The 26,880-nt window shown below is 41.3% G+C and overlaps 1 protein-coding gene across 4 annotated transcripts in view; it reads right to left on the reverse strand.

The window, feature by feature from the left end:
* PATJ (PATJ crumbs cell polarity complex component) overlaps positions 1–26,880 on the reverse strand; it is a 365,401-nt gene that overhangs the window by 6,006 nt on the left and 332,515 nt on the right. For 2 of the 4 annotated variants that reach the window (XM_061121726.1, XM_061121725.1), the window contains 2 exons: positions 4,013–4,119; positions 753–876 (listed from right to left, as the gene is read on the reverse strand). In XM_061121726.1, coding sequence (XP_060977709.1) covers positions 753–876; positions 4,013–4,119 — 231 coding nt within the window. The remainder of the gene's footprint in view (positions 1–752; positions 877–4,012; positions 4,120–26,880) is intronic. The other 2 variants (XM_061121728.1, XM_061121727.1) reach the window with 1 other exon arrangement.

The following is a 26,880-nucleotide window of genomic DNA, read 5'->3' on the forward strand; positions in this document are numbered from 1 at the left end:
TAGGAAAATAAAGTACTAGGAGGCAATTTGATCAATTAGTAAACAAATGACTGTGATAAAAACATTGAAGAATAAAGTTGCAATATCAGTACTAAGTACTTTTCAGAGATCTTAAAAGTTTATAATGAATTTGAACTCCAACTTTAATAATGAAATTCACACCATGACCTGTGTATCAAGTAGGATGAATTGGACAATTTAATTCCTGAAAAACACCATTATCCAGGCTTAGTCTAACACACTGGGCTGTCCTGTAAGTACTTGGCAGACCACTGGAAGAGAGAAACCACCTTTAGCTAAAATATCCTGAGGTTTCGGTGATGGGCAGCCATTAATGCTGCACTGATCCCAGGCTTGTACAAAGCTTTATGCCATGGCCCTCAGCTATCTTTCTTTAGTAGAAAGCTAAATCTTTGTTCTAGCCAGAACAATACTTCCAAGGCCAAAGAGCTTTTGCAGAGAGTGTGCCATGCTCCTTATACTGGTTGTTGAAAGAAGACACTCTTTGAAATCTGTTAGCATCTACTTTTGTAAAAGGGTCCAAAGAATATTATACTTCTTGTGATTCCACTTTTATAAAAGAATTCTTCTTGCACTCGTGTGGTGCAGGAATTTTCTATAAGATGAAAATGAAACAAGCATACATGCATGCATTCAGGTGTCAAAGTGAAGTAAAGCAAAACACTTAAAAAAAAAAATCTCACCTAAGTTTCATTAAAACAAAAAAAGTACAGTAAAAAGGAAAAAAATACCTTTGCAAATATAGTCTTGACATAAATTGGCAGGTCTCCATGGGGACTTCCAAAACCCCCTACAATACTAAACCCCAATCCTTCAGAGCCTTTCTCCAAAGTAATAATCTTAGGTGGAGGTGTTCTGAAAACACAATGCACGCTGTTTAATTCAAGAATAGATATTAAGAGGGAATTTCATTTTCATGGAAGAACACAGATTTGAGAGAGACTTTCATACTGTGAAACGATGAAGGTCAGTTTATCAGATCAAATTGTCAGCAGTCTAGAAACTTATTTTGAATATTATGCCAATATTCTGGATATTTTAGAGGCTTCTCTTTCATAAAACCCACTGTTTTTTTTAACTACGAAATAAAGTCATGATGCTGAAGTTGTCAAAGTACTCTTCTATTTGCTTAGGTTTTAACTTTTAAAATTACTGTTTAAAGCTGAACAGAACTGTCTTTACATCTGTGAAGAACGTGCTTGGAGGTGGAGAGGCAGGATATCACCTGGGCTTGTTGTACCCTGCAGTCTGCAGGTGGACTTCTGAACAGGTGATGTTAGCCCGAGAGTTCAGGGAATGACTGCTCTTTTTCTACCTGAATATCCTCACCACAAGTGATCCCCACTTACACGGAGAGTGGGAAATCATTCTTCAAAACCCAATTCTAATCTTCCCTGACGCCTTTGGAAGCATTCACCCCACCCTTCTCTGTGCTCCTTTGTACTTGGTCTGTATTTCCATACAGCACTTGCCATATTGGATCATCGTTCCTTAACCATCCTTCTCCTCTACCAGCCTAAAAACTCCTTAAGACTCTGCCTTCTGAGCATTCCCAGCACCAAGCACTGTGCTTGTCACAACCTCAGGATCATGACTTTGTCAATGAGAACTAACATCTAGAAGAGAGAAACCAAGGTGAATCAAAATGGTTAAAGAACATTTGTTTCAAATGTATCATTTAGATTGTCAAAGTTTCATCCAGTGTGGAAGTCATCTCTCTCAGAAACAACATAGCTAAAAATTAAATTACCTGTGTGGGTTCACAAGGAGTTAAGCTTAACTAACGCCAAGTTGTCCAAAGGGGAAAAACCTAAAGGAGTTCCAACACCCCAGGTCTGGTTGTCTTATCTGCAGGAGGTCTGTCTGTGTATCCCGGCAGTATCACTTGTTTTGCAACAACATGCTTGTCCAAGAGGCAGCACCATCTAATATAAGTGCAGCCACTCATGTGATACTTGCAAACTCAGAGAAGTTTGCAAACCTGGGATACGAGCAACCTCTGAATGTGCTGTCTGCCTCAAACACTCTTCTCTCCTCTGCCCTGATTTTGCCTGGCTTATTTTGAGCTTGATTTTCAACTGCTTCCCATTGATACCGGTTGTTTGCTGATGCACATACTGGTTGTTTACAGCAGGCATCTAGAGTAATTTCTGAACGTCTATGCTGTATCTATTATCAACTGTTTCCAATGACACTCCAGCTTTTTTCAATTATTGTAAAACTCAGCTTGGGCATTTAGGGCCAAGTACACGCCCTAGTTGAGTTAGGTCTCTTTTCCATGGTTTCAGAGGACCCTGTGCTTACTTCTCTCTCTCATTGAACTTGGTTCTCCAGCACTTACCAACTGTTTTATAACCATGGATTTATGGGTCTGTTTTTTTTAATTCTCTGGCAGTTCCATGCGAAGTGGGGCAATGCCTTCGCCTACGTTTCTGAGTTTGAGTCCTCAGGACCCCGCACTTGTACAGTGTCTTAGGAAGGCACTCAATAAATATCTGCTGAAATAATGACATATTATCCCTATGGCTGGACGGTAATGATGTCATGAATATGACTCGACCTTTCATCACTTTGTGGCCTTATAAGCACTCTCAGTAATAGCCCACTGGCTAGACATGAACTTGATTCATGTCTCCTCTTTTAAACACAGCCCCCATTTCCAAGGATACTGAGGTGGGAACCTTGAAGTCCAAAGCCATTGTTTTAGAGCTAGCCCCTGGGGCCCACCAAATCCTTAGAGACCTTCATAACTGTGCCTATTCACAATTAGAGCCTGTTTTCTTGGGGAGAGGAGAAAACCAGCTCCACTCCTCCACTGGCAACACTACATGGAGTGTGTTTCCATTTATCTCACACTTTCAATTCATTTTATTAGTTTTAATACACTTTCATGTAGAAGACTAGTAAAAAAAAATCCAAATGTTAACAGTGGTCAGATTGTAAGTGATCTTTAAATTCTTTTATGCTAGTGGTTCCCAGCCTTCTGGCAGCTGTGGGATCATAGCAAAGGACCCGGGGTCACAGGGCATCTTTGCAATTCCACAACACAATGAAGGATGTTACGTGAACACTATTCTTCACACAAGGGTCCTAATATTCTTTTTTAAATAAAGGGCCACTACGGCTTGAAAGTATTATACTTTCATGTATTTGTCCATTTTAATAGCAAGCATTCATTATTTTCATAATGAAAAGAAAGTAAAATGAGCCTAGTTCAATATTCTTAAGAAAAACAAACTCAAAGCTCTCATTTAAATTGATGAACAATCAAGAAAAGTTGGGAATGGCTGTGATCATTAGATCCTTCCAATAAATCACTCAGATCAGTCCCCAAACATTTAGTGAGCACCGGCTAGTGACCAGGCACTTGTGGAGCTAGAGTAACCTCTGGGGCAGCATTTCTTAAAGTCTGCGTCCCCAGCTTATCTGCAGCAACATTTCCCCGGAGAACCCAATGTCGACCACCTATTCAGGCTCTCTGTGAATGGGCCAGAAGTATTAGCATTTTAAAATATGCCTTTTAGATTATTTTTATGGATATTCTAGTTTGAGAAACACTGCTTTGATGAGCAACTTTAACTGCAGTGACAGGTTTTAGCTAAAAAAATGCCAGCAAGTATGACAAGAAGAGTTAACTTCAGAAGAAGATTTTAGCTTAGAAAACTGAGGGCACGTGTTTCTCTGCCTAATAAAGCAGGGTGAGCCTAGGCTATAAACCTGGGGTTTCTGGGTGGACAGGGCACATGCACAGTGGCCAGAGGCAGTGTGTGCAGGCCCGATGGCAACAGTTCATGAAGAACTCACATGATGGAACAAAGCTCTGTGAGAAGTGCAGCAACCCTGGTGTTTTCTCAGAGGTTCTCTAGGAATCAGAAAATGTAATGTGCACTATCCATTTTTCTCCCTTAGGGAGCACACTCTACAATCTGGACAAGGTCTCACTGAGCTTTGCCCACACACATAAGAGGCACTCTGCTTCAAGAATACTCACTCTGTGTACTCCAGATGATGCTCGGCAGTGGGCGAACCAATGTGGTAGCCCGTAGACAAGTTCTCAAGCTGAGTTGCTATGGCACTTACATTGGTATCTGCTACAACCTGTTGGGGGGACGTCAGAGCAAGACAATCCATTATAAGTCAGGGGAGAATTAAAGAAATCATACTCTATCCAACCATCAGTTCTCAGTCTTACCTTATCTAACCTATCTGAAGCATTTGACATAATGGGTTATTCTTTCTCTTAAATGGTTTTCCTCATTTGGCTTCCATAATGCTACATTCACTAGTTTCCTTTCTACCTTCTGGCCATTCCTTCATAGCTCACAAAACTCTAACTCTGAGTGCCACAGATTCACTCCTGGAGCTTCTTCTCTTTCCATTTTAACATCCTCTTAGTTATCTCAGGGGATATCATATCACCTTCAGAATTTAAATATGTAATGATAATTCCTAAATCTGTACCTTCAACACAACCTCTTACTTAACTCTAGACGTATGTATCCAATCACCAATTTGACACCCCTAGAGGGATGCCTGGCAGGTATCTCAAACTAATCTGTCCAGCCCTGAGCCACACCCCAGCCCCCATCTCTGTTCCCTAGCCTTTCTTATCTCAGGTAATGCAACTTAATTCCCCCAGCCTTAGTAAATACCTTGGTGTCACCCTTGACCCCTCTTCCTTTTACAACCCATTTTCAATCCTCATGCAACTGGTGTTCCTATAAAATCATCTCTTGCTCGGAGTTTTAAAAAAGCCTCCTCACTGGCCTCCCTGCTTCAGCCCCCCACCCCCAATCAGTCCATAGCAGCTGGAATGTTTCTGTTAAAATACAGAGGATTAGTTTACTTTTCTGCTTAAAACTATCCAAAGGAAATCTGGACTCCCTTGGATAACATGCTGAAGTTCTTAGATGGTCTATGAGGCCACTGGTAGGTGACCTGCCCAGTTATGACTCCACTTTTGTCTCCAAACATTTTCCCCTGTGTTCACTCTGCTCCTTGAACCCAGGTCTCCTGCACTGCAGGCAGTAAAGAATCCGCATGCAAGGTGGGAGACCTGGGTTCAATCTCTGGGTTGGGAAGATTCCCTGGAGAAGGGAACGGCTACCCACTCCAGTATTCTGGCCTGGAGAACTCCATGGACTATAAGTCCATGGGGTCACAAAGAGTCGGACACGACTGAGTGACTTTCACTTTCACTCTGCTCCAGCCGGGCCTCCTGGCTTTTCCTCTAACATGCCAGAGACATCTCCACCTTGGTGCTTTGCAACTGATGTGCATTTTGCCTGGAATTTCTGCATCCAGTATGTGCATGGCTAGCTCCTTCACTTCTCTCAGGTCTTTAAAATCACCTTCTTTGGCCACCCTAACTAAAATTCCCACACCAATATCCCAGCCCAACATTTTATGTTGTTTAAAAAGAAACAACAGGCCTCAAGCACAGAAACAGATGCACAGATCAATGGAACAGAAGAGAGAGACCAGAAAACAACCTACACACTTATGGCCAATTAATATATGACAAGGGAGGCAAAACTATGCAATGGGGAAGAAAGTATCTTTAACAGTGGTGTTGGAAAGACCAGACAAGGACAGGTAAAAGAATGAAATTGGATTTTTTTTTTTCATACCACATACAAACATAAATTCAGAATGAATTAAAACCTAAATGTAAAATTGGAAACTGTAAAACTCCTAAAAGAAAACATAAGCAGTACACTCTTTAATAAAAATCTTAACAATAATTTTTTGAATCTGTCTCATTAGGAAAGGGAAACAAAAGCAGAAATAAACAATGGGAAGTAATTAAATTAAAAAGTTTTTGCACAAAGAAGGAAACCATTGACAAAATGAAAAGACAAACTGCTGAATGGGAAAAGATATTTGCAAATGACATGTCTTATAAGTGGTTAATATCCAAAACATATAAAGAGCTCATACAACTCAATGTATATATATATTTTTAAAAAATGAACCACCTGGTTAAAGATAGTCAGAAGATCTAAACAAACAGTTTTCCAAAGAAGACATATAGATGGCGAAAGGGCCCATGAAAAGATGCTCAACATCACTAATCATCAGAGAAAAGGAAAGCAAAACCACAGAGACAGCACTTTACACCTGTCAGAACGTCTATTGTCAAATTGAAAGTGAAGGTGCTTAGTTGTTGTCTGACTCTTTGTGACCCCATGAAGCCTACCAGGCTTCTCTGTCCATGGGATTTTCCAGGCAAGAGTATCGGAGTGGGTTGCCATTTCCTTCTCTAGGGGCTCTTCCTGACCCAGGGATCGAACCCCAGTTTCCCGCATTACAGGCAGACGCTTTACCCTCTGAACCACCAGGGAAACCCAAAGACCACAAATAATAAATTGGCAAGACTAGGGAGAAAAGGGAACCCTAGTACACTGTTGGTTGGAATGGAAATTGACACTGCTGTAATGGAAAACAGTACAGAGCAATGTAAGTGTCCATCAACAGATGAATAGATAAGGACTTCCTTGATGGTCCAGTGGCTAAGACGCTGTGATTCCAACGCAGGGGTTCCATCCTTGGCTGGGGAACTAGATCCTATTAAAGATCCCGCATGCTGAAACAAGGATAGAAGATTCTGTGTGCTGTGACTAAGACCCAGCACAGCCAAATAAATAAAAATAAATATTTAAAAAACCTCATTTTATTTTAAAATAAAAGAATCCTTGACTTAAAAAAAAAAAACAAAAAACACACGAATGGACAAAGAAGATGGACACAATAAAATACTATTCAGTCATAAAAAATTTGCAATTTTTGCAAAACTTTGCATCCACATGAATGGACCTAGAGGATATTATGCTTAGTAAAGCAAGTCAGAGAAAAATACTGTTATGTTTTCACTTATACATAGGAACTAAAAAATAAATGAATGGATATAACAAAACATAAACAGACTCATTGATACAGAGAACTAGATTATCAATGGGGGGATGGGAAGGGGGGAGGTACGGGAAAGGGGAAAGGGATTAAGTACAAACTCCTGGGTATAAGATAAATAAAATACAAGGATGTCATATACAGCACAAGGAATATAGCCAATATTATATGATGACTTTAAATGGAGTATATGTTGTACACCTGAAGCTAATACTAAGACATTGTAAATCAACTATATTTCAATTAAAAAAATTAATTAAAACAAAAGAGGAGAGAACAAGATGGCAGAGGAGTTGGTGGATGTGGAGTACATCTCTCTTCACAGATACATCAGGAATACACCTTCAGACACAGAAATGCATGTAGAACACCAGCTGAGAGTGGACAGGAGTACCTGATCAGTGGAAAAGAATATATAGAACCACGCAAAACTCAGTAGGATGAAGGAACTAGGGGGAAAAACAGGAGTGTTAGTAGGACTGGACCTGCCCTCAGCGGGTGGGGGAACTGAAGCAGTGGTCTGATCCCTACAGCAGGGCAATTGTCTGAGTCAGAGGAGAAACATTTAAGGCTGAGAGTGAAACAGCTGATCTGTGGCGGCCTAAATGGAATGAGAATCAGACAGTCCCTGCGGCAGCCATACATATCTGGGCAGGAACGCAGGTCTCTTGGAAGGGGCAGAGGCTAGGAGCTGGAGTTTCAGGACTGTTGGAGCAATCCCAGTTGAAGGGCTGCTGTTGACTGCGGAGAGATGGATCGAGGGGATGTGAGGGAGGAGATCGTGGTGGGAAATGCCTGTGGAGGAAAGCCAGGCAGCCACGGAAGCAAGGAGATACTGCTGAGTCACGTGTAGGGGGTGGAGCCATCACCATAGCCTCTCTCTCTCCAAACGCCACCATAGGCAGCTGAACAATAGAGAGGCTGGCCCATCAAACGCCTGAGGCACTGAACTACAGAGGAGGACCCCACCCAGAGTGCCCCTTTAAATGCCTGATGTGCCGATCTACAGGAAAGGACCCTAGCCAAGGGGACCCCTCTATGTGCCTGATGCACAGAACAACAAAGAAGGACCCCAGACAAGGGAGCCCTCTAAGTGCCAGAATGGGTGGAGCTACGGAGAAAGACTGGCCAAAGAGGCCTTCTGACCGCCAGCTACAAGAGGCTCGAAAAAAGACTCTGGCGCCATAAGTCCCGCCCTGGAGGCGGTCTGTGTCCCTGAACACCTGGTGCCCCCAGGGTCCCTGCAAGCCAAGCAACTGCGCCACCTTCATGCTCAACTCTCACTGGGGCAGGGCTGCCACAGGCAACAACAACAAAAAAGTCTTGTGTTTATGCGCGCAGGGTCCCTTAGGTCCTGTCAGACTCTGTGACCCTGTAGCCTGTAGCCTGCCAGGCCTCTCTGTCAGAGAGGGGCTTCTCCAGGCAGGAATACTGAAGCATATTGGCCAATACTGGTTTCCATACCCTTCTAGAGCACTATATTTCCTGCTGCCCTAGCCACCAACTCCCCTGAGTACCTGGTGCTGCCAGAACCCCTGCGACCCAAGCAGCTGCACCACCTCCACACCTGGCCCTCACAGGGGCAAACCCAGGTCCTCCAGGGCAGCCTCAGGAGCAAACCCCAGTGGATGAGCCACGTGCAGAGGTGGAAATAAAACCACAGCTGAAACCCAGGGGCAGTGTGGCTAAGGAAGAAGACCCAAAACCTTCCCACCAGCTGTACAAGCTGCAGATTAAACCCACAGGATCAACTAGGCAGACTCTGTGTCTATGGAATATATAAAAGGTCATTGAGAGCTCCCACAAAAGAAAATGCACTAGCTCTGATAGCTGTGGACATTGTAGGCAAGAACACACGGGAATAGGACCAGATTAGAATCTGAGCTGCCCCCACAGCAGGTCAGAGATCAGCACAGTGTTGGAGGGCATCCTGGGGAGGTGAGGTGGACTATGACTCCCAGCGAGGGAAAGGACTCTGACAGCAGTGACTCAAAAAAACATTTATTATTCTTATTTTCTGTCTTGTTCTGTAGATTCTTTTGGATTCCCCCACCCCCCCACTTTTCCCCCCATCTCTGTTGTAGTTGTCAATTTTATTGGCACTAAGAAATCCAATTAAGATTTTGAGCTTTTTTTTTTTTCTTCTTCCTCAGTCACATTTTTTATTGTTGTTATAAACCTCTGCCTCTACGATGGGCTTTTGCAGTTCTGTGGAGTTTTCCTCTTTTTTTTTTTTTTTCTTTTCTCTTTTTTTAATTTTAGTTTTTTAAACCTATTATTTTTTCTACATTTATTCTTTGTTTGCTTTTCCTACTATTCTTTTCCCCTTGCAGTTAATCTTTAACGTATATAAATCTTCTTTATCTACCTCTATTCAACTTTGCATACCTATTCTTGCTTTTCTTTCTCTCATTTCCTCTCAACATATTTGTTAGTTTTATTTTCATTGCTTTATTCCCCAGTTGGCACCTTGCTTTAGTTTTGTTTTCCAGATTGTGCTTTAATTAGTTTTGTTCTGGTAGATATAATTTTTGGTTTCCCTTGTTTGCTGGGTCAATCTATTGTACTTAATTTCTGTTGGACTGTTTTGATTTTGCTTATGGGTGTGTATTTATATGTGTATATTCAATCACACTTTCTACTGTTGTTATAAACCTCTGCCTCTACACTGGGCTTTTGCAGTTCTGTGGAGTTTTCCTTTTTATCCCCCTTTTTTTCTTTCTTCTTCCATTTTTTTCTCTTTTTTATAGTTTTAATTTTTAATTTTTTAAACCTATTATATTTTTTCTTCACTTGCCTTTCCTACTGTTCTTTTCCCCTTGCAGTTAATCTTTAATGTATATAAATCTTCTTCATCTACCTCTATTTAACTTTGTATATCTATTCTTTCTCTCTTTTCTTTCTTTCCTTTCCACTCAACATATTTGTTAGTTTTGTTTTCATTACTTTATTCCCCACTTGGCACCTTGCTTTAGTTTTGTTTTCCAGTTTGTGCTTAAGTTAGTTTTGCTCTTAACTGGTAAATATAATTTTTGATTTCCTTTGTTTGCCGGGTCAATCTACTGCTTTATTTTTGTTGGACTGTTTTCACTTTGCTCATAGGTGTATATGTGTATATTCCATTATTTTAATTATTATTTGCCTGATTTTCTAACTGCCATTTGCTTGGGGTTCATCTTTGGCTTCTCATTTTTGGATATTTGTTTTACTCTCCCTTAATGTCATAACAAACCACTTGTGGAATCTTCGTTCCTGACCAGAGATCAAACCCTGAGCCTTTGGAGTGGGGGAACTGACTCCAAGACCCTAGACTACCAGAGAACTAACCCTAGGGAATATCAAATAGTGAGAACTCACACAAAGGAAACCACTTGAATACAAGACCTGGCATCACCCAACCGCCATAGCACCCTGTGCAGGATACCTCATCTAAACAACAAACAAAACAAAAATACAAACCCAATCATCAGCAGACAGAAATACTACCTCACTCAGCCTTGCCCATCAGAGGAAAAATAAACAAACAAAAACTCAGCACAAATCTCACCCTATACGAAGCTCACACAAACCACTGGACCAACCTTAGGAGAGCAGAAACCTAAAGGAAGAAAGAATTCAACCTTCTTCAAGGGAAGAATTCAACTTTCCTTGAAGCCTGGGAAAAGGAGACCTCAAACACAATAACTTAAAAAAAAAAAGAAAAGAAAAGTCAGAGAAATACTGCACAATGAAGGAACAAACCAGAAACAGAGAGGTTCAAATAAATGAAGAGGAAATAGGAAAATTACTTGAGAAAGAATTCAGAATAATGATAGTAAAGATGATCAAAAACCTTGAAAACAAAAATGGAGAAAATGTAAGAATCAATTAACAAAGACCTAGAAGAATTAAAGAGTAAATGTACAAACAACACAACTACTGAAATTAAAAATACTCTAGAAGGAATCAATAGCAGAATATCTGAAGCAGAAGAACAAATCAGTGAGCTGGGAGATAAAATGGTGGAAATAACTTCTGAGAGCAAAATAAAGTAAAAAGAATGAAAAGAGCTGAGGATCGTCTCAGAGCCCTCTGGGATCATATCAAATGCACCAACATTCAAATTATAGGGGTCCCAGAAGAAGAAGAGAAAAAAAGGGTATGAGAAAATTTCTGAAGATTATAGTTGAAAATTTCCCCATCGTGGAAAAGGAAATAGCCAATCAAGTCCAAAAGGCACAAAGAGTCCCATATAGGATAAACCCAAGGAGAAACACGCCAAGACACATACTAATCAAACTAACAAAGACTAAACACAAAGAAAGAATGTTAAAAGCAAGGGAGAAGCAACAAGTAACATACACAGGAAACCCCATACGCATAACAGCTGATCTTTCAGCAGAAACTCTGCAGGCCAGAAGGGAATGGCAGGATATATTTAAAGTACTGAAAGGGAAAACTCCACAACCAAGATTACTGTACCCAGCAAGCAAGGATCTCATTCAAAATCGATGGAGAAATAAGAAGCTTTTCAGACAAGCAAAAGTTAAGAGAATTCAGTACCACCAAACCAGCTTTACAATAAATGTTAAATGGACTTAAATAGTCAAGAAATACAAGAGAAGAAAAAAGATCTACAAAATCAACCCCAAATAATTACAAAATGGCAATAGGAACATATATATCAATAATTACTTTCAACGTAAATGGATTAAATGCTCCAACCAAAAGACACAGACTGGCTTGAATGGATACAAAAACAAGACCCATATATAAGCTGTCTACAAGAAATCCACTTCAGACCTCAAGACACATATAGACTGAAAATGAGAGGATGGAAAAACATGTTCCATGCAAATGGGAAGCAAAAGAAAGCTGGAGTAGCAATCCTCTTATCAGACAAAATAGACCTTAAAATAAAGATTACAAGAGATAAGGAAGGACACTACATAATGATCAAGGGATCAATGCAAGAGGAAGACAACAAATATAAATATCTATGCACCCAACATAGGAGCACCTCAATACACAAAACAAACACTAACAGACATAAAAGGAGAAATTGACAGTAACACAATAATAGTAGCAGATTTTAATACCCCACTCACACCAATGGACAGATCATCAAAACAGAAAATTAATAAGGAAACATAAGTCTTAAATGATACATTGGATGAGATGGATCTCATTAATATTTTCAGGACATTCCATCCAAATGCAGAAGAATATACCTTCTTCTCAAGTGGAACATTCTCCAAGATAGACCACATCTTGGGTCACAAATCAAACCTCAGTAAATTTAAGAAAATTGAAATTGTAACAAGTATCTTCTCTGACCACAATGCTAGGAGACTAGAGATCAATTACAAGAAAAAAACTTTAAGAAACACAAACACATGGAGATTAAACAACATGTTTCTAAATAACCAACAGGTTACTGAAGAAATCAAAAAGGAAATAAAAACATTTCTAGAAACAAATGACAATGAAAACATGACAACTCAAAACTTATGGGATGCACCAAAAGCAGTTCTAAGAAGGAAGTTTATAGCAATACAATCCTACCTCAAGAAATAAGAAAACCATCGAATAGACACCTAACTTTACATCTAAAGAAACTGGAAAAAGAAGGGAAAAAAACCCAAAATTAGTAGAAGGAAAGAAATCATAAATATCCAAGCAGAAATAAATGAAAAAATGAAAGAAACAATAGTAAAGATTAATAAAACTAAAAGCTGGTTCTTTGAGAAGATAAACAAAGTTGACAAACCCTTAGCAAGACTCATCAAGAAAAAAAGAGAGAAAAGTCAAATCAACAAAATTAGAAATGAAAAAGGAGAGGTTATAACAGACAATGCAAAAATACAAAGTATTATAAAGGACTATTATGAACAAGTATATTTCCAGTGGTCATGTATGGATGTGAGAGTTGGACTGCGAAGAAAGCTGAGTGCCATAAAATTGATGCTTTTGAACTACGGTGTAGGAGAAGACTCTTGAGAGTCCCTTGGACTGCAAGGAGATCCAACCAGTCCATCCTAAAGGAGATCAGTCCTGGGTGTTCATTGGAAGGACTGATGCTGAAGCTGAAACTCCAGTACTTTGGCCACCTCATGTGAAGAGTTGACTCATTGGAAAAGACCCTGATGCTGGGACAGATTGGGGGCAAGAGGAGAAGGGGACAACAGAGAATGAGATGGTTGGATGGCATCACCGACTTGGTGGGCATGGGTTTGAGTAAACTCCAGGAGTTGGTGATGGACAGGGAGGCCTGGTGTGCTGCGATTCATGGGGTCGCAAAGAGTCAGACACGACTGAGCGACTGAACTGACTGACTGATATGGCAATAAAATAGATAACCTGGAAGAAATGGACAGATTCTTAGAAAAATTCAATCTTCCAAGACTGAACAAGGAAGAATTAGAAATTATGAATAATCCAACTACAAGCACTGAAATTGAAGCTGTGATCCAAAATTAGCCAAAAAACAAAAGCTCAGGACCAGATGGCTTCACAGAAGAATTCTATCAAACATTTAGAGAAGCACTAATGCCTATCCTTCTAAAACTCTTTCAAAAATCACAGAGGAAGGAACACTTCCAAATTCATTCTACAAGGCCACCATCACCCTGATACCAAAACCAGACAAAGACAACACAAAAAAAGAAAACTACAGGCCAATATCACTGACAAACATAGATGCAAAAATCCTCAATAAAATTCTAGCAAACAGAATTCAGCAACACATCAAAAAGCTCATACACCATGATCAAGTTGGGTTTATTCCAGGGATGCAAGGATTCTTCAATATACACAAATCAATCAATGTGATACAACATATTAACAAATTGGAAGATAAAAAGCATATGATAATCTCAATAAGTGTAAAAAAAGCCTCTGACAAAATTCAGCACCCATTTATGATTAAAACTCTTAAAAAAATGGGCATAGAAGGAACCTACTTCAACATAGTAAAGGCCATATATGATAAGCCTATAGCAAAAAATATTCTCAATGGTGAAAAACTGAAAGCAATCCCCCTAAGTTCAGGAACAAGACAAGGGTGTTCACTTTCACCATTATTATTCAACATAGTTCTGGAAGTCCTGGCTATAGCAATCAGAGAAGAAAAAGAAATAAAAGGAATCCAGATCAGAAAAGAAGAAGTCAAGCTCTCACTGTTTGCAGATGACATGATACTGAACATCAGTTCAGTTCAGTTGAGTCGCTCAGTCATGTCTGACTCTTTGCAACCCCATGAATCACAGCATGCCAGGCCTCCCTGTCCATCACCAACTCCTGGAGTCTACCCAAATCCATGCCCATAGAGTTGGTGATACCATCCAGCCATCTCATCCTCTGTCATCCCCTCCTCCTCCTGCCCCCAATCCCTCCCAGCATCAGAGTCTTTTCCAATGAGTCAATTCTTTGCATGAGGTGGCCAAAGTACTGGAGTTTCAGCTTCAGCATCAGTCCTTCCAGTGAACACCCAGGACTGATCTCCTTTAGGATGGACTGGTTGGATCTCCTTGCAGTCCAAGGGACTCTCAAGAGTCTTCTCCAACACCACAGTTCAAAGCATCAATTCTTCGGCACTCAGCTTTCTTCACAGTCCAACTCTCACATCCATACATGACCACTGGAAAAACCATAGCCTTGACCAGACGGACCTTTGTTAGCAAAGTAATATCTCTGCTTTTTAATGTGCTATCTAGGTTGGTCATAACTTTCCTTCCAAGGAGTAAGCGTCTTTTAATTTCATGGCTGCAGTCACCATCTGCAGTGATTTTGGAGCCCAAAAAAGTAAAGTCTGACACTGTTTCCACTGTCTCCCCATCTATTTCCCATGAAGTGATGGGACCAGATGCCATGATCTTCGTTTTCTGAATGTTAAGCTTTAAGCCAACTTTTTCATTCTCCTCTTTCACTTTCATCAAGAGGCTTTTTAGTTCCTCTTCACTTTCTGCCATAAGGGTGGTGTCATCTGCATATCTGAGGTTACTGATATTTCTCCTGGCAATCTTGATTCCAGCTTGTGCTTCATCCAGCCCAGCGTTTCTCATGATGTACTCTGCATAGAAGTTAAATAAGCAGGGTGACAATATACAGCCTTGATGTACTCCTTTTCCTATTTGGAATCAGTCTGTTGTTCCATGTCCAATTCTAACTTGCTTCCTGACCTGCATATAGGTTTCTCAAGAGGCAGGTCAGGTGGTCTGGTATTCCCATCTCTTTCAGAATTTTCCACAGTTGATTGTGATCCACACAGTCAAAGGCTTTGGCATAGTCAATAAAGCAGAAATAGATGTTTTTCTGGAACTCTCTTGCTTTTTCGATGATCCAGTGGATGTTGGCAATTTGATCTCTGGTTCCTCTGCCTTTTCTAAATCCAACTTGAACATCTGGAAGTTCACGGTTCACATATTTGCTGAAGCCTGGCTTGGAGAATTTTGAGCATTACTTTACTAGCGTGTGAGATGAGTGCAATTGTGTGGTAGTTTGAGCATTCTTTGGGATTGCCTTTCTTAGGGATTGGAAAGAAAACTGACCTTTTCCAGTCCTGTGGCCACTGCTGAGTTTTCCAAATTTGCTGGCATATTGAGTGCAGTACTTTCACAGCATCATCTTTCAGGATTTGAAATAGCCAAACTGGAATTCCATCATATCTACTAGCTTTGTTCATAGTAATGCTTTCTAAGGCCCACTTGACTTCACATTCCAGGATGTCTGGCTCTAGGTGAGTGATCACACCATTGTGATTATCTGTGTCATGAAGATCTTTTTTGTACAGTTCTTCTGTGTATTGTTGCCACCTCTTCTTAATATCTTCTGCTTCTGTTAGGTCCATACCATTTCTGTCCTTTATCGAACCCATTTTTGCTTGAAATGTTCCCTTGGTATCTCTAATTTTCTTGTGGAGATCTCTAGTCTTTCCCATTCTGCTGTTTTCCTCTATTTCTTTGCGTTGATTGCTGAGGAAGGCTTTCTTATCTCTCCTGGCTATTCTTTGGAACTCTGCATTCAAATGGGAATATCTTTTCTTTTCTCCTTTGCTTTTCGCTTCTCTTCTTTTCACAGCTATTTGTAAGGCCTCCTCAGACAACCATTTTGCCTTTTTGCATTTCTTTTCCATAGGAAACCCTAAAGATAGTACCAGAAAATTACCACAGCTAATCAGTGAATACAGCGAAGTTGCAGGAGACAAAATCAATACACAGAAATCACTTGCATTTTTATATACCACCAATGAAAAATCAGAAAGAGCAATTAAGGAATCAATTCCATTCAGCACTGCAACAAAAAGAATTAAATACTACAAATAAACTTATCTAAGGAGATGAAAGAACTGTATACAGAAAACTGTAAGACACTAATGAAAGAAATCAAAGATGACATAAACAGATGGAGAGATTCCATGTTCCTGGGTAGGAAGAACCAATATTGTGAAAATGACAATACTACCAAATGTAATCTACAGATTTAATGCAATCCCTATCAAATTACCAATGGCATTTTTTCACAGAACTAGAACATAAAATTTCACAATTCATATGGAAACACAAAAGACCCCAAATAGCCAAAGCAGTCTTGAGAAAGAAGAAGGAAGCTGGAGGAATCAAGCTTCCTGACTTCAGGTTATACTACAAAGCTACAGTCATCAGGACAGCATTGTACTGGCACAAAAACAGAAATACAGACCAATGGAACAACATAGAAAGCCCAGAAATAAACCCATGCACCTATGGGTGCCTTATTTCTGACAAAGGAGGCAAGAATATACAATGGGGCAAAGACATCCTCTTCAATAAATGGTGCTGGGAAAACTGGATAGCTACATGTAAAAGAATGAAATTAGAACACTTCCTAACACCATGTACAAAGATAAACTCAAAATGGACTAAAGACCTAAATGTAAGACCAGAAACTATAAAACTCTTAGAGGAAAACATAGGCAGAACACTCAGAATGACATAAATCAAAGAAAGATCTTCTATGACCCACTGAGAGTAATGGAAATAAAAACAAAAGTAAACAAGTGGGACCTGATTAAACTTAAAAAGCTTTTGCACAGCGAAGGAAACTATAAGCAAGGTGAAAAGACAACCTTCAGAATGGGAGCAAATTATAGCAAATGAAACAACTGACAAAGGGTTAATTTCCAAAATATACAAGCAGCTCATACAACTCAATACCAGAAAAACAAATAACCTAATCAAAAAGTGGGAAAGAGACCTAAACAGACATTTCTCCAAAGAAGACATACAGATGGCTAACAAACACATGAAAAGATCCTCAACATCACTCATTATTGCTGCTGCTGCTGCTGCTGAGTCGCTTCAGTCGTGTCTGACTCTGTGCGACCCCAAGGACAGCAGCCCACCAGGCTCCTCTGTCCATGGGATTCTCTAGGCAAGAACACTGGAGTGGGCTGCCATTTCCTCCTCACTCATTATTAGAGAAACGCAAATCAAAACTACAGTGAGATATCACCTCACACTGGTCAGAATGGTCCTCATCAAAAGGTCTACAAACAATAAATGCTGGAAAGGGTGTGGAGAAAAGGGAACACTCTTGCACTGTTGGTGGGAATGTAAATTGATACAGCCACTATGGAAGTCGGTATGGAGATTCCTTAAAAAAGTAGGAGTAAAACCAATCCCACTCCTAGGCATACACCCTGTGGAAACCAAAATTGAAAGAGACACCTGCATCCCATTGTTCATTGCAGCACTATTTACAATAGCTAGAACATGGAAGCAACCTAGATGTCCATCGACAGATGAACAGATAAAGAAGTTGTGGTACATATACACAATGGAATATTACTCAGCCATAAAAAGGAACGCATTGGAGTCAGTTCTAATGAGGTGGACAAACCTAGAACCTATTATACAGAGTGAAGTAAGTTAGAAAGAAAGATAAATATTGTATTCTAATGCATATATATGGAATCTAGAAAAATGGTACTGAAGAATTTAGTTACAGGGCAGCAATGAAGAAACAGACATAGAGAATAGACTTATGGACATGGAGAGAGGGGAGGAGAGGGTGAGATGTATGGGAAGAGTAACATGGAAACTTACATTACCATATGTAAATAGACAGCCAACAGGAATGTGCTGTGTGGCTCAGGAAACTCAACCAGGGGCTCTGCATCAACCTAGAGGGGTGGGATGGGAGGGAGACGGGAGGGAGGTTCAAAAGCGAGGGGATGTATGTGTACCTATGGCTGATTCATGTTGAGCTTTGATGGAAAACAGCAAAATTCTGTAAAGCAGTTATCCTTCAATAAAAAATAAAGAAACTTTTTAAAAAATTGAGTAAAAAAAGAAAAGAAACTGGCCCAAAATAGAGCCACATATGCTAAGCCCTCCAAGGACTTAACACCTAACCTAACTGCAGTTTCAGCTGCTCCTTGAAGTGGAATTTTAAACCAATCAGTCTGGAATTTCCTCATCAAGACCAATCAGAGAATCTACTTGATAAGTCCTGCCTGAAATAATCCACTCTTTTAACTTCCTTGTCCCACCCTCCTTCCTATAAAAGCCTTCCATTTTTGTATAGAACCTTGGAGTACCATTTTATTTGATAAATGGGATGCATCCCAGTTATCATGAATAATAATAATTCATGAATAATAATGAATAGTGATAAATATAATAATTCATGAATAATAATATTCATGAATCATTGAATAAAGACAAACAGACCTTCAAATTTACTCAGTTTAATTTTGTTTAACAATCTCCTCCTTCCCTGCTTTATGTTTTCTTACTACCATTACTATCTAATTAACTACATATATTTTGCCTTGTCTTGTCTTGAAAGTGTGAAAGTGAAAGTCACTCAGTCGTGTCCGACTCTTTGCAACCCTATGGGCTGTACGTCCATGGAATTCTCCAGGCCAGAATACTGGAGTGGGTAGCCTTTACCTTCTCCAGGGGATCTTCCCAACCCAGGGATCGAACCCAGGTCTCCCGCATTGCAGGCAGATTCCTTATCAGCTGAGCCACAAGAGAAGCCCTGTCTTGTCTTATCACTTCATATTAGAATGTGAGGACATGAAGTTTGTCTGTTTTATTCACCACCGTATCCCCCTTATGTAGAACATGTCTACATAGGTGTTCAAGTAATATTTGATGAATGAAAGAATATCTCTTGATTTCCTATGATTTGCATTTGTTGCTGTTGTTGTTCAGTTGCTCTGTCGTGTCTGACTCTTTGCGACTCCGTGGACTGCAGCATGCCAGGCTTCCCAGTCCTTCACCATCTCCTGGAGCTTGCTCAAGCTCATGTCCATTGAGTCAGTGATGCCATCCAATCATCTCGTCCTCTGTGGTCCCCTTCTCCTGCCTTCAATCTTTCCCAGCATCGGGGTCTTTTTCAATGAGTCAGCCTTTCGAATCAGGTGGCCAAAGTATTGGAGATTCAGCTTCAGCATCAGTGCTTCCAATGAACACCCAGGACTGATCTCCTTTAGGATGGACTAGTTGGATCTCCTTGCAGTCCAGGGGACTCTCAATAGTCTTCTCCAACACCACAGTTCAAAAGCATCCATTCTTCACTGCTCAGCTTTCTTTACCAGCTCTCACATCCATACATGACTACTGGAAAAACCATAGCTTTACCTAGATGTACCTGTGTCAGCAAAGTTATGTCTCTGCTTTTTAATATGCTGCCTAGGTTTGTCATAGCTTTTCTTACAAGAAGCAAGTGTCTTTTAATTTCATGGCTGCAGTCACCATCTGCAGTGATTTGGGAGCCCCAAAAATAAAGTCTATTATTGTTTCCATTGTTTCCCCATCTATTTGCCATGAAGTGATGGGACCAAATTCCATAATCTTAGTTTTTTGAATGTTGAGTTTTAAGTCAGGTTTTTCACTCTCCTCTTTCACCTTCATCGAGAGGTTCTCAAGTTCTTCTTCACTGATTCGCATTTAGACGGCCCCAAACAAAAGTATGGCACAAACAAAAAGTGGTACAGTGGTAAAGAATCTGCCTGCCAAAGTAAGAGATGCAGATTTGATCCTTGGGTCAGAAAGATCTGCCAGGACAGGAAATGACAGTCCACTCCAGTATTCTTGCCTGGGAAATCCCATAGACGGAGCAGCCTGGCAGACTACAGTCCATGGGGTTAAAAGGAGTTGGACATGACTGAGGGACCGAGCACGCACACAAACAGAAGTATAGATCTGACATGTAAATAATCAGTTATATCTCTATTCTGCAAAAACACTGCAAAGAATTAAGAAATATGGTATAGCTCTGACAGAATGAAGATCTGAAGTTGTTTTTGCCACTTAAATGGTACTATGCTTAAGTTTCAGTTTTTTCACCTGCTAAACAGGATTCATAAAAAACCTGCCTTGTCTGCTTATTCTGGAATTGTCTTCTACCTCAACTAGTTATCAGAACTTCTTTCTCAAGGGCTCCTGGGCTACCCTTGCTTCTGTTCTAGATGATATTAGCACACAAGGACAGAGTGAGTTCCTTAGACAGCAAGGAGGTCAAACCAGTTAATCCTAAAGGAGAACAACCTTGGATATTCCTTGAAAGGACTGATGCTGAAGCTGAAGCTCCAATACTTTGGCCACCTGATTTGAAGAGCCAACTCACTGGAAAAGACCCTGATGCTGGGCAAGACTGAGGGCAAGAGGAAAAGGGGTGACAGAGGATGAGATGGTTGGATGGCATCACCGACTCAAGGAACATGAGTTTGAGCAAGCTCCAGGAGATAGTGAAGGACAAGGAAGCCAGGCGTGCTGCAGTCCATGGGTTCACAAAGAGTCAGACAGGACTGAGAGACTGAACAGCAACAATGCGGTGAAAGGACTTTACTTAACAGCAGTGCAAGAGCTTGACTGGATTGCAGTTTCAGGATAAGCCAACAGAGGGCATGACTACCAAATTAGGAATAAGTAAGCTTAGTTGCATCTGCTAATAGAATACTTAGAAAGGAAAGCCACAGGCTGGCCCTGGCTGGATCAGAACACATTTGGGGTGAAGCAGACTATCCTGGGGGAAAACACTGTTTTGCATAAGTTATAAGATCTTCTGGAAATACTATCATATAAAGAATTAATGAATTGGGGGTATATTTAGCATAAACAACAAAAAGGAAAATGACAAACTGTCCTCTACACTTCCCACCAGTTTTTTTTTCCTCTCCTCCCCAGCAAGTGTAGTGGAGGAATTGTCTTTGCATGTGACTTAAGTGATCCTACCTACCCTCAGCCTACATCATTTTCAAAAGCCCACTCCATTCCAGTTGCCAGCCCCACTGTCTGACCCAGACGTCATGACCCCATCTCTGGCTTTCCTCCTGCTGCTGGGCCCCTCTTCTGTCTCTGCTAGTCTACACACCCCTCATGGCTCAGGCCTGGCTGCTTCCCACTTGTACACTCAGGGTCGAGGGTACAGCATCCACACTCCCAAAGCTTTAAATTCCAATGATGTGCTGACAATTCCCAGCTTAGTTTGTTGCCTCCAATTGCCAACTCAATATTTGCATTTTAATACCTCAAAGCCTTATTAAAATTAATACAACCAAATCCAAAATTCTTGATCCAACCACCAAATCCCTTCAACTTATTTTCCTTTTAGTTTTCCTCTTCTGAGTAGATAGCACCTCCAGCTGCCTAATTAGAAACCCACTAGGCATAATCTTGAAAATACCTGATTGCTGGCTGCTGACTGCCCAGCTGGAAAGGTGCTAGGATGCTAACCATACTGATGCTTATTCTGAATAATCTACCACCAAATCCTCTGGACTCTGTCTCCAAAATACTCCTCAAGTCTGCTTTCTTTTCATCTCCCTAGTGACCATCCTAATTCAATCCATCATCATTGGCTGCCTTTTACCTGGAATCCCCACTTACTCTCTTCTACACAATAGCCAGTTATTGTTTGAAATATAAAATGGATAATGACCCTCCCCTGCTTAAATCCTTTCAGTGGTCTCTCTTTGTACATGGAATAACATTAAGACTCCCTAATTATACAAGTGTCCTTCCCAGAATTACTCCTCTAATCCCATCTATATCATCCCCTCCTCCCCACATTCCACAGTTCTTTCTGCCTGGAGTCCCTCCCCCCACCCAACCACCCCCTGAAGCCAAACCAGTTGGCCTGGCATCAGCTTAAAAGTCGCTTCTATTATACCAACCTTCTTTGATTACCTATGTTTAATTTTTCCTGTTTTCTTCTCTGTAGCACTCTGAATATTCCTCACAAATTGTCATGATATTAATACATATTTGTATGATTGTTAACAGTCTTTCCAACCAGTCCATCCTAAAGGAAATCAGTCTTGAATATTCATTGGAAGGACTGATGCTAAAGCTGAAACTCCAATGCTTTGGCCACGTGATGCAAAGAACTGACTCACTGGAAAAGACCCTGATGCTGGGAAAGATTGAAGGCAGGACGAGAAGGGGATGACAGAGGATGAGATGGTTGGATGGCATCACCGACTCAAGGAACATGAGTTTGAGTAAACTGCGAGAGTTGGTGATGAACAGGGAGGCTTTGCGTGCTGCAGTCCATGGGGTCGCAAAGAGTCGGACACGACTGAGTGACTAAACAGACTGAACAGTCTGTCCCACCCAATCACAGGATTCAGGAGGATAAGGACAGCTACTAAGTGTGAAGGTACCTGGCATACAGCGATTGCTTAATAAGCATTTTTGGAATGAATAAACCTAAAATTTTCTTAAGGAATAGAGCACATGGGGTTTGATTTTCTGAATTTCCACAGAACAGAGTGAGATTGGTTTGGGGTCTTTTTAAGAAGAAAAAAGTCTAGCAACTAAGGCAGTTACAGAATGAAAGACTCAGCTGGTTAGGACATGAGCCCCTGCAAAGCAAGCACTCAAGTAGAGACTCAAACTGTATGGATTTAGGATATGGTGAAGGGGATTCCCATGTTGTAGTTGTTGTTGTTCAGTCGCTAAGTCATGTCTGATTCTTTTGTGACCCTGTGGACGGTAGCCCGCCAGGCTCCTCTGTCCATGGGATTCTCCAGGCAAGAATACTGCAGTGGGCTGCCATGCTCTCCTCCTCCAGGGGATCTTTAGGACCCAGGGATCGAACCTGCATCTCTTATGTCTTCTGCATTGGCAAGTGGGTTCTTTACCACTAGTGTCACCTGGAAAACCCATGTGGTGTGAGGCAAATCACCTGGTGAAAGAGTGCAGACCTGGCCTTGGACCCTCACACCAGGAGATATGCCTCATCCGCATATAATGAACTAGAGTCTACACATGGAACCAGGAAGAGTGAAGGGCAGAGAGTCAAACAAGCAGCTAAAAGCAGAGCTGAACTTCACAGTGGGTGCTTAGCAACAGGAAGGAAAGATGCACCCTTCCCCCCCAGTAGTACATGGATAAGGTTTGGGAAGTAGGAAATACACACTCTATGGATGCTCTAGGAAGAAAGCTTTTGAACTTTAATAAACTTTCAGGATCTCATATAAATTGTGAAACCGAAGTCATAGTTCTATTTGGGTAAAGGTTAAATATTTTATCTAGCTAGAAAATACAAAAACATTTGGCAGCACCATCTCACAGGGTGGTAAGACCTCTTGCTTGATCCCTACCCTAAAATAAAAGGGCCTTGGGACAACTGATAATATTAAATCCTAGGAGCAACTTAGGATCCCCCAGCTCCTGCCTATTTTTAAGAAGTGGAATACAAGGGGCTGGATAGGAAATGGGAAGGATTTTCACTGATAGTTTGGTCTTTTGCAGAGAAACAGAGATAAGCCCATCATCCCCAGAATGACTTGATAGCCCCAAGGCATCTGCATCAACAATCTTGGTCTTAAGAGTTGATTGGTCTCCCAGACTTGTAGAAGGGGATAATCTGATCTTGGAAAGGTATGCTCAGCTAGATACAAGTTTGAGGAGACAGAGCCCTGGTCTGAGGCTTGGTTCAGCCCTGCTGTCTGAAGTGCTCTTCGCCTAGCAACATCAGGGACCAGGTATGGAGGTAAGACTGGAAGAGGGCTTAATTTGTGTGTTTAACTTGTGAGGAAGGGGAAGGCAAACAGGCTAAGGAAGTTTGCTCTTTTTGTTGTTGTTGTTTAAAGTAAATCGTGAACTACTGGGTGCAAACTTCCATGGTAGGTTCTAAGGACAGCAAATGTGTTCCTCACCCTGCAACAAGCAGGCTGGCCAATGCTGTCAGCTAACGTCAGAGGCAGACAGGGACATTCTAGGTGGAGAGGGGGTGGGGGAATGGACAGGGATTCTGGGGTAAGGCAGGGAGGCTTTCGGGTCCCGAGCTGATGAGGTCTAAGGTCTGTGCAACCTGAGAGAGCCGTGATGCCTGGAGTCCTTGGACCTGGCGAGCTCCAACTTGTAGGACCCACCCACAACCTATGGTCTGGCCCTTTTACATCACTCAGGTCAGCAACCCTTCCCCTCATCCCTCAGGCCCCCAGGGGCCCGGAGGAGGCAGATGTGCTCTTTGCTCCCACTTACGCTTCACAGTCATTAACCTGGTTCAAAACCTGCAAGTCCTCTAAGTCTCTGTTTCTCCCCATTGTTGCACATGGTGCTGTGATAAGCATCCCAAGAGAGGCTCTTTAAGATGGAGAACTAGATATGGAACTGCTGGGTGATGGGGATACATGTATTAAATTAATAGAGTGTCCTAAGCTGCCATGTGGGTTCACCAGCTTAGACTCACCAGATGCTTAATGGAAGCACTTTGTTTTCTCGTATCTCCACAACCGTGTTAGGGTCAAATATTCAGTAAATGTCTACCTGAGCAGAGGGAGGCCACTGACCCAAAGGAAGAGGAGGAGGAGGTCTCTTCCCCTGAGGAGAGGGAGACCATGGACTTAAAAGAAGAAAAGGAAGCTTCCCTACCTCGGGAGGGGCAGAATATTGACCTGGAGGAAGAGGAGGAAATCACTTCACCTGAGGAGGGGGAGACTTGTGAAAGGAAAGAAGAGGAGGGAGTCACTCCACTTGAGGGCAAGATGTGTGAAATGAAGGATGGGGAAGAGGCCTTATCCTTTCGACTTATGGAACAAAGAGAGACCTGCGAATCCCTGGAAGAGGAAGAACCAATAAGCGTGTTTCCCCCTCCAAATGAATTCTCCCCTCACTCCGTGTTTCCCCCTCCAACTGCCCCAACCCCTCACTCCGTGTTTCCCCCTCCAACTGCCCCAACCCCTCACTCCATGTTTCCCCCTCCAAATGAATTTTCCCCTCCCAGAGCATTTCTCCTTCAATATTTATTTCCTTAGATTTTTGTCTCCTCAAAACCTGACCTTAGGAAGGTTTCTGTTCTTATATACTCTCTCTTCATGGCTTACTTAGGTCCTTGTGGCATTTAATAATTTTTTTGTTAAAAACAAAACTACATTCAATCGGAATTGTATGTTCTATATCAGAACCATGTATGTTGGTACATTTTCTAATTGAATAATAAAACACAAGTCTTTATTGCATATACCCTAGGATAAGGATATTTGCTCAAAAACAGGTTTGGGGTGGACTATGTTTTGAAGAATTGAGAAGTGAAAATATGTTCCAGCTAAGTATTTACATTGCATCAAATGTACATCCAGGACATTACAATGTATAAAAGCTTGAGCTTCTTGCCTAGAACTTTCCTGACTTGCTGGTCTTGTAAAGGAATGAGATTAGCCTTTAGATTTGTTAGGACCCAAATCTTATAATGAGCTTCCCTGGTGGCTCAGGGGCAAAGAATCCTCCTGCAATGCAGGAGACACAGGTTTGATCCCTAGGTCGGGAAGATTCCCTGGAGTAGGAAAGGGCAACCCACTTCAGTATTCTTGCTTGGGAAATCCCATGGACAGAGGAGCCTGGTAGACTGTAGTCCATGGGGTCACAAAAGAGTTAGGCATGGCTTAGCAATTAAACAACAACAACAAAATCTTGTAGTACTAAATACAAACTCCACACTCATGCCCAACCTGCATCCTAGATCCACAGTACAAATACACTAGAGACAGAGAGAAAGACTGTCAATCAAGTTAAGGTGACCCCTGAGAAAGTCAGCATCTTAAGATGAGGGCACATTATAGAACAATCAAAATGAGCTTGCTTTATCTCATGCCTGGCATTTGGTGTAACTGAATGGAGTAGAAAGCACATCTGATTAAAGGTTTTATTTAGAATCTAGTGACATTGATTCTAGTAACATCAGAATACACTGATTTTAATGTATCTGTTTTAAAAATATGGTCTGAAGTGTCAAGTGTTTTAAGTTTGGAATCGAGTAAGAAGAAGCCAAGTGACTTGGCCACATCACCATCTCATGGCACACATCTCAAATGCCCCCTAGAAAATCACCACACTTCTAGGATTTTAAGAGGAATTTTAGCATCCTCTGACTTCAAGACAAGGTTTTTATAATGAGAGTAATAAAGTGCGTGTTAAGTTGCTTGTCGTGTGCGACTCTTTGTGAATCCATGGACTGTAGCCCTTCAGGCTCCTCTGCCCATGAGATTCTCCAGGCAAGAACACCGGAGTGCCATTCCTCTTCCAGGGGATCTTCCCAGACCAGGGATCGAACCCACGTCTCTTAGGTCTCCTGCACTGGCAGGTGGGTTCTTTACCACTAGTGCCACCTGGGAAGCAATGACAGACAGACAGCAATAAAGAATCACTTATTTAATGCTTCCCTGATAGCTCAGACAGTAAAGAATCTGCCTGCCAATGCAGGAGACCCCAGTACAATCCCTGGTTTGGGAAGATTGACTGGAGGAGGAAAAGGCAACCCACTCCAGTATTCTCCCCTGGGGAATACCATGGACAGAAGAGCCAGGAGGGCTTTAGTCCATGGGGCTGCCAAGAGTCAGACATGACTGAGAGACTAACACTTTCACTTTCCACTTTATTTAATGCTTAACACTTATAATCCACTATTTTCATTAAATGTTACAACTCATTTAATCCTCACAGCAATCTTGGAAGAAAGGAGCAATGATCCAGT

This window comes from Dama dama, chromosome 20 (assembly GCF_033118175.1).
Source record: "Dama dama isolate Ldn47 chromosome 20, ASM3311817v1, whole genome shotgun sequence".
Taxonomy (NCBI): domain Eukaryota; kingdom Metazoa; phylum Chordata; class Mammalia; order Artiodactyla; family Cervidae; genus Dama; species Dama dama.